This window comes from Cryptotermes secundus, unplaced genomic scaffold (assembly GCF_002891405.2).
Source record: "Cryptotermes secundus unplaced genomic scaffold, Csec_1.0 scaffold925, whole genome shotgun sequence".
In the NCBI taxonomy this organism is placed as follows: Eukaryota; Metazoa; Arthropoda; class Insecta; order Blattodea; family Kalotermitidae; genus Cryptotermes; species Cryptotermes secundus.
The window spans coordinates 139,355-146,846 of NW_019733333.1; the positions used below are offsets into that span (position 1 = coordinate 139,355).

The 7,492-nt window shown below is 38.1% G+C and overlaps 1 protein-coding gene across 2 annotated transcripts in view; it reads right to left on the reverse strand.

Moving 5' to 3' along the window:
• Window positions 1–6,974, reverse strand: part of LOC111868085 (rho GTPase-activating protein 1) — a 33,999-nt gene extending 27,025 nt beyond the window's left edge. The window contains exons 1-2 of one of the 2 annotated variants that reach the window (XM_023858467.2): window positions 6,757–6,974; window positions 6,325–6,435 (exon numbers count right to left, since the gene is read on the reverse strand). In XM_023858467.2, coding sequence (XP_023714235.1) covers window positions 6,325–6,435; window positions 6,757–6,805 — 160 coding nt within the window. In that variant the 5' untranslated portion in view covers window positions 6,806–6,974. The remainder of the gene's footprint in view (window positions 1–6,324; window positions 6,436–6,756) is intronic. The other variant, XM_023858468.2, reaches the window with a different exon arrangement.
• Between the last annotated feature and the right edge of the window lie 518 nt (window positions 6,975–7,492).

Genomic DNA, 7,492 nt, shown 5'->3' on the forward strand with positions numbered 1-7,492 from the left:
GTTTCCTGTACTCACTGGCCGTTCCCCCTCTCCCTTAGTCACACACCATATATGGCCTTAATCGCTCTCCACTGCTCCCATTGGTCCGTTCTCCCTAACCCCCCCCTGCCTACTTCGTATATAAGCAGCGCCTTTCACATCCTATCACTACAGCTACTGCTCTCCGCATTCCAAGCCATTCAACTGCTCTCAAGATGGAGGCGCTACGTTCCTCCGAAACGTCGGCCAAAACGAAGAATACACGGTGCCTAAACCCAGAAGACGACTTTCTTCATTGTCATCGCCGTGAAAACCTCAAAACTTACAACAGCTTTGCATGTTTTCTAACATTCTTTGGTTTCTTCCACAGTAAACTTTGAAATTAAATTAGCATTAAATTTCAGACAATTCTTTTGTTCCATATCTGTTGTTAATAATTATATGTATAAGAGGTGAATCAGAACAATTGAGACCTGTTCACCATGTAAACTAACTGCCATTTTTTGTTACTTTACCTGGTGAAGACTGCCACAAGCTAACATATGAAAGTTACAGAGGCCCTTTGGATGTTCAAAGTGTATCAGACAAAGGAAAAGATTTTCTCTGGCTGAGACTAAAGATATAGATCACCACTTGAAAACAGCATGTCCGTGTTTGAAGGAAAATGGTGTGATCCTTAACAGAGACATAAGGCAGCTGTGAGGATAAGTCTGTGCACCGTATCATTACAATATGCATATCAAGTACAACAACCTTCACTTATACCAAGACAGTCTCAAGCTGTTGCATAAAATAAAAGAGACAAACTAGATCATCCTGAGAATATATATGGCTGATGTGTTCTTTTTTTATTTTGTTTTATATTATGAATGCCTTGACTTGTTCCTGTGGGAATGGAATGTTTGTTTTTTGATCTGTGACTCATTCTATATCCAATAGTTGTTTCCCAGCCTGTATCTGGATCTATTTTTGAATTTGAAATAAACTGAATTGAATGATCCTACATCACACCTGATACACTGTGAAAGGAACTGGAAGGGCTTATGAATGCTTCATTCTCTGAAATTGGTGTTTCAGCTATTAAAACAAGAAGATTGTGTAACGAACAAGAGGTTGATGTTGATAATTGGAAGGCACAATAAGCATTCTCTGCTGTAAACTTCAAAAAAGCACTGCATCTCACTCTAGTTCCAGGCCATTGTTGGGAATCTAAATACTTTAAACTGATCAAACTTGGTGAAGAATATGGCAGACTTCTTCAAAAGGTCAAATTAAGACTTCAGTCAGCTCTGACAGTAGCAGAAAAAGTTAAATTCATTTCAATGAAACCCTGCAGCTGGTCAGTAAACAAGGTTCCTTCTGGGTGTTATGTGGTCAATATATTGTAACATATTTGAGTGACTATCACTGGGATTTAGATTGCAGATTGTATTTATTGACCACTTCAACACATGACTGGTGATTACATTTAATTACAGCACCATTATTAATCTCCACACTTTAGAAATCACTACAGCACACACTAAGTATCTTCATTCTGCTGTGGGTTCACCAGTTGTTCCCTGGTAACAGATTCTAAGAGTGGAGATTCTTCAGCTTCCATATTCATTTCATTGCCCACTGGCTCTCAACTGCACCAACTAAGCCTTATCTTTAAAGACTCCCTTCCAACTACGGTAACTACTAAACTTGCCCCACTGATAACCCCTTGGCATGGACCACGTAGAAGACTCCATTTATTGTTGTACTCCAATCGTTTCCCTGTGAACATGTTTACTTGCGAAGTTCTTGCATATTGATGGCTGTGTATACTTGCTCACTAAAAATCTGTTGCCTAGCAGGTGCTTCATTCTTTGTTTCAAGGTCGTTGTCAAGTAATGGGGCCTACATGCTACAATATTGTGAAAATAAGAACAGATTTACAGAAAACCTGTGAAATTCTTCTTGAAGATAAAATTAAGAAAGTCTGACCTTGATGTTGTTATACAAACACTAGACCAATTTTATGAGAATGATGAGTACAGTCACTTGTATCCTGGCAACAAAGACTCCATGTCTGCGAAACACCAACCTCAAGAAACCACTCACCAAAGACATCTTCAAAAGCAATTAGTACTAGATAATCTTCAGCAACTCTATGTGGCATTTCATGAGACACACTCAACTGCTTTAACTGGATCAAAAATGTGGAGAATTGTGTTCAAACACTGCATCTTTGCAGGTGAAAGAGAGACCCATACAGTACATGTCAGTGTTGCTCATTACAATGTAACACTCATGGTGCAAAGAGCACACCTTACACCTGATTTCAATGTAAAAGACTTAAAAAATGGTATGCTCACAGAAAGTGAAACATGTACTTTAATACAGTGTGCAGACTGCCTGGGGTCTGATGCAGTATATAAGTTACTCTCTACATTGAATAATATTGAATCTGGAGATGAAACCACATACGGACAGTGAGCGATGGCAGACCCTTCAACATTAATGACTGCTACTGTCCCGTGTGAAGAATTCATTGATGATCTGAATGGGTGATAGGACCTGGATGACCTTCTGCCTTCACAATTTTGTAGCTCAACATGAGGGTAGTGTTGTAATGGAGATCAAAGGAAGTTTAATGAACTTGAATGTATTGTATTGATAAATTTTTTAGAAAATTATTCTTTCATTGTCCAGGATGCAGTGCAAGCATATCATCGGTCTAATGATGGACTAACACTTCAGCCTATTGTAATACATATGCATGAACTCAATTTACATTTAAACAAAGCATATTTCCTTGTATAGTCAGTGACTACACTGTACATGTAACAAGCACATTTTATGTGTTTCAGAAGGTTGTGATGCAGTATATCAAGATCCTGAATAGCAATATGAAAGAGAGATACATTGGTGATGGAGCTGCATCACATTATAAGAACAGAATTAATGTTGCCCATTTAGTAATTCAAAAAAGGATTCTGGAATTGCTGCAGAGTGACATTTCTTTGTCACCAGTCACGACAAAGATTCTGATGATGATGTAGGTGGTACAACAAAATTGAAGGCAGTCAGATTAAGTCTTCACCATCCTCACTCACTTACTTACTCATGGAGCTGAGCCCTTCTTGAGGAGCCGCCAATTCTGCAGCTACTCAAGAATTTCCCAGTATTTTATGGAACCCAAAGGTTCATCACTGTGTTCACAAGAGCCCTCTACTGGTCCCTATCCTGAGCCAGATCTATCCAATCCATACCATCCCAGCATCTCTCTCTACGAGTAAGATCCATTCTAATATTGTCCACCCACCTATGCCTTGGTCTTCCCTGTGGTCTCTTTCCTTCTGGCTTTCCCACCAATATCCTATATGCATTCCTCGTCTCCCGCATTCATGCTACATGACCTGCCCACCTCATCCTCCTTGACTTGATGATTCTAATTATACTTGGAGAAGAGTACAAGTAATGAAGCTCCTCATTATGCAGTTTTCTCCAACCTCCTGTCACCTCATCTCTCTTTGGTCCAAATATTCTCCTCAACACCCTGTTCTCAAACACCCTCAGTCTACGTTCCTCCCTTAATGTCAGAGACCAAGTTTCACACCCATACAGAACCACAGGCAAAATTATAGTTTTGTATATTCTAATTTTTATGTTTTTGGACAACAGACGAGAAGGCAAAAGGTTCTGGACTGAAAGGTAGCAAGCATTACCCAAGTTCAATCGCCTCTTAATTTCCTCCTGAATCAGGTTTCGATCTATTATCGTTGTTCCCAAATATCTGAACTGTGCCACATTTTCAAAACATCTGTTTCCTACCTTTATGTCATGATTTTGCCCTGCATTTTGGTGATGAGACAGTAATATATACTTAGTTTTCTCTGTGTTTACTTCTAGACCAACCTCTTTACCTGCGTCAATTAAAGTTTGTGTGTTTGTCTTTATAGTATCTACATTATCACCCAGTAGATTCACATCATCGGCATAGACCAACAGCTGATGTGTCCCGTTTAGTTTCAGTCCCACCTGGCTTCCCTGGACCATCGTAATTGCGTATTCTAAGGCAAAGTTGAAAAGGAGTGGCGATAAAGCATCTCCTTGTTTTAGACAATTCTGGATAGGAAATTTATCAGACAAATGTTTACCTACACGAACTTTACTATACGTTTTGTTTAAACACATTTTAATCAACCTAACTAGTTTCATGAGTATCCCAAACTCTATCAGAATATTGTACAATTCTTCCCTCCTAAGTGAATCGTAGGCTTTCTTGAATTCTATGAATAGCTGATGTACTGTCTCATCATACTCCCATTTTTTCTCCAATATCTGATGAATGCAAAAGATCTGATCTGTAGTTGATCTGTTACGTCGAAACCCACACTGATGATCCCCAATAATTTCATCTATATATGGACTTAACCTTGAAAGAATATTGGACAAAATTTTAGATGAAGTTGATAGCAGTGATATCCCCCGATAATTACTACAGTCAGTTTTATCACCCTTCTTGTGAACTATTAAAAATTTTATATGAAGTTGATAGCAGTGATATCCCCCGATAATTACTACAGTCAGTTTTATCACCCTTCTTGTGAACTGGTACAATAATAGACTCCTTCCAGTGATCATGAAATTTTTCCTTATGCCAAATAGAAGTAATTAGATTGTGGATCTTAGAACGTAATATTTTGCCTCCTGCTTGAATAACTTCTGCCGGAATTTGATCACTACCTGGCGATTTACACCGTTTCAATTTTGCAATAGCACTTTCAACCTCAAAAGGGCTAGGATCAGGTATTAATGGCTCAGCTGTATCAATTTCTGTCTGCCTAACATCACTGACCCTATGTACATTCAATAACTGAGAGAAGTAGTTCCTCCATCTATTCAAATTGTTGTGGGAATCTGCAAGCAGATCACCATTCTCATCCTTCACTCAACAATCATAACTCAACAAATGATTGTAAGAATAAAAGTTGAAAATGTTATATTTTAGCGTCCTGTTGCACTGTATGTTCATGATTTATTCTGACCGTCTTACAGTGCATACTTTTATTCACCTTACTCTTCTCTCTTGCACTACATGTTTCAGCACAAAAGTGCCATCTTCAGGTGCTTTTTTATGTATGTCAAACTACTTCATTGCATGCCCTGTTGTCTTTATTCTAAAATAACTAAAATATATATTCGTCATATANTCAATATATATGACGAATATATATTTTAGTTATTTTAGAATAAAGACAACAGGGCATGCAATGAAGTAGTTCAACGTACATCAAAAAGCACCTGAAGATGGCACTTTTGTGCTGAAACATGTAGTGCAAGAGAGAAGAGTAAGGTGAATAAATGTATGCACTGTAAGACAGAATAAATCATGAACAAAAGTTGAAATTTACACTGTGCATAGAGGAAACATGGACTACCATCTCCTCAAATTTTAAATTTGTTGTGCTTTCCCAACATATGTCAGATAAGAATAACTCCGTCTTCTGGGATGTGGTGCCGTGTAGATATTGTGTTAGCTGACTTTTGGAGGAACGCATCGCTTCCATCTTCAGATTATAAGAAATCTGCAAGGGATGAACCAGCATGAGCAGATGGCTGTAGACTGGGTGCCAGTCAAAGACATCCAGCTATATGAGAACAGGAAGGGAAGAGAGAAGGGCCACATGGGAAATCAGCAGAGAGGAGAGGAGGGGAAGGGTCTGGGGAGATGGGCCAGCAGGTAGCAGGCCAGAACGTTCCTCCAAAACGTTGGTTAACATAATATCTACATAGCATAACATCACAGAAGACGGCATTCTTCATAGTCACTATCGTGAAACCTTTAAATCTTACATATGTCAGACAAATGGAACTTCTATAATTTTCAGAGTAATCTGATCATGTATACTTTTGACACTTTGAAGATCTCTTCATGCACCCCCACTGAAAACCTCAAACCCAACGTCATATGTCTTATATACAATTTTGTAGTTTCTTATGTGAATTCCATATCTCCATTAGTTCTCAGAATATAATGTTTTGTATCATTTAATACTTCCATGACTGATATGAAAACAGCCAGCATCACACAAACTATGGTCTTATCTTTGTTCAAGACCACTAAGTTATAAGAGAAAACAATTCGTAATTTGACTTATGTCATATAACCTGTGATTACACCAAGTTTCATTCAAATAAATAATTCAGCTGCTACAAACGTCTGGCAAAATTAGTTGGTTTGGCATGAAATAACTGATACAATCTTGCATGCACTATACAACACAAGCAAACATTTTACAAAACTCTACTTGAACAATCAGAAACAACGTTAAGAGTAGCAATGCGAGGTTAGACAAAGCATGCCACCCTTACCACTGGTGACCGTTGCATGTTGAAGTTCTGTATCATCAAATTCCAAATTAGGTTCATAGTCATGGTAGTCGGACAAACTGGGATACGGATCCTCATGATCATTATGGGTGGCTGCAGAAAGCAGAAGATATTAAGTAACCCATACACATATATACAAAACATTTCCGACATGACAGAGATGCATAACAAAACAGAAGAACGTCAAAAATTTTCATCGCAACGTAAGGCCACTGATGCAGTTTAAATTTGCCAACAGAAACACAAATACTGTGCCGAAGTTTCACATTTACGGTATACGGTCACTGAAAGGTTACGCGACTTCAATTGTGGAGAATGAAGCTCGAACAAAACACACAAACATTTAGCACTTTATACCCCGTACGTCATGAAAGCAAAACTACTTAACCTTTCTGTAAAAGCTTTACAACCTACCTGTCAAAGTTCGTGACGGACTCAACTTTGTTTGGTAATCTGCTTCCATTATCACAATATTTCACTCAATGAATTGTACGTATTTAAAAAGAATCCATACTAAATACATACAGGGAGTCATTTTATCATTACTTCCTTTGTTAATAATCTACAAACACGTCACTTGACACTTTCCTCCACTATAATACTCACTTCAGATATGAAACTCTAGCATAATGATTAGAATTTCTACTTAGTGCAGATACTGTGCTTCCATCTTATCATTATAGGATGAATAATACTACGGTAATCAATCTCGGTAGCTCAATCGATCATTGGGCCAGAATGAAACTTGAATGCTATCTCTGTCTTCAGGGTTATAGTGCTTTGTTGCTCGATGAATCAACCTTCGTTTAGGAGGAACATATCGCCTCATTCTTTAAGGCCGACGAGTAAGCCAAGCAAGAAACCACATGAAGCAGGTGTCTAACAGTGTTTTCTCTGATAAATCAGTTGATTTCCACCAGATTGCTCTGTTATATCTCTTAAGGCAAAAATCTTCATACAGATGGTTTATTATGCCTATTTTCACTCTATTATTCGATATGGCATTATTTTTTGGGGTAACTCTTCGTACGCCAGCAATGTCTTTCGTTTGCAAAAGAGGGCGGTGAGACTAATAACTGGTGCTGGTAATAGAAACTCATGTAAAACGATATTCACTACTCTAAAAATTCTTACCCTGTCATCTTTGTAT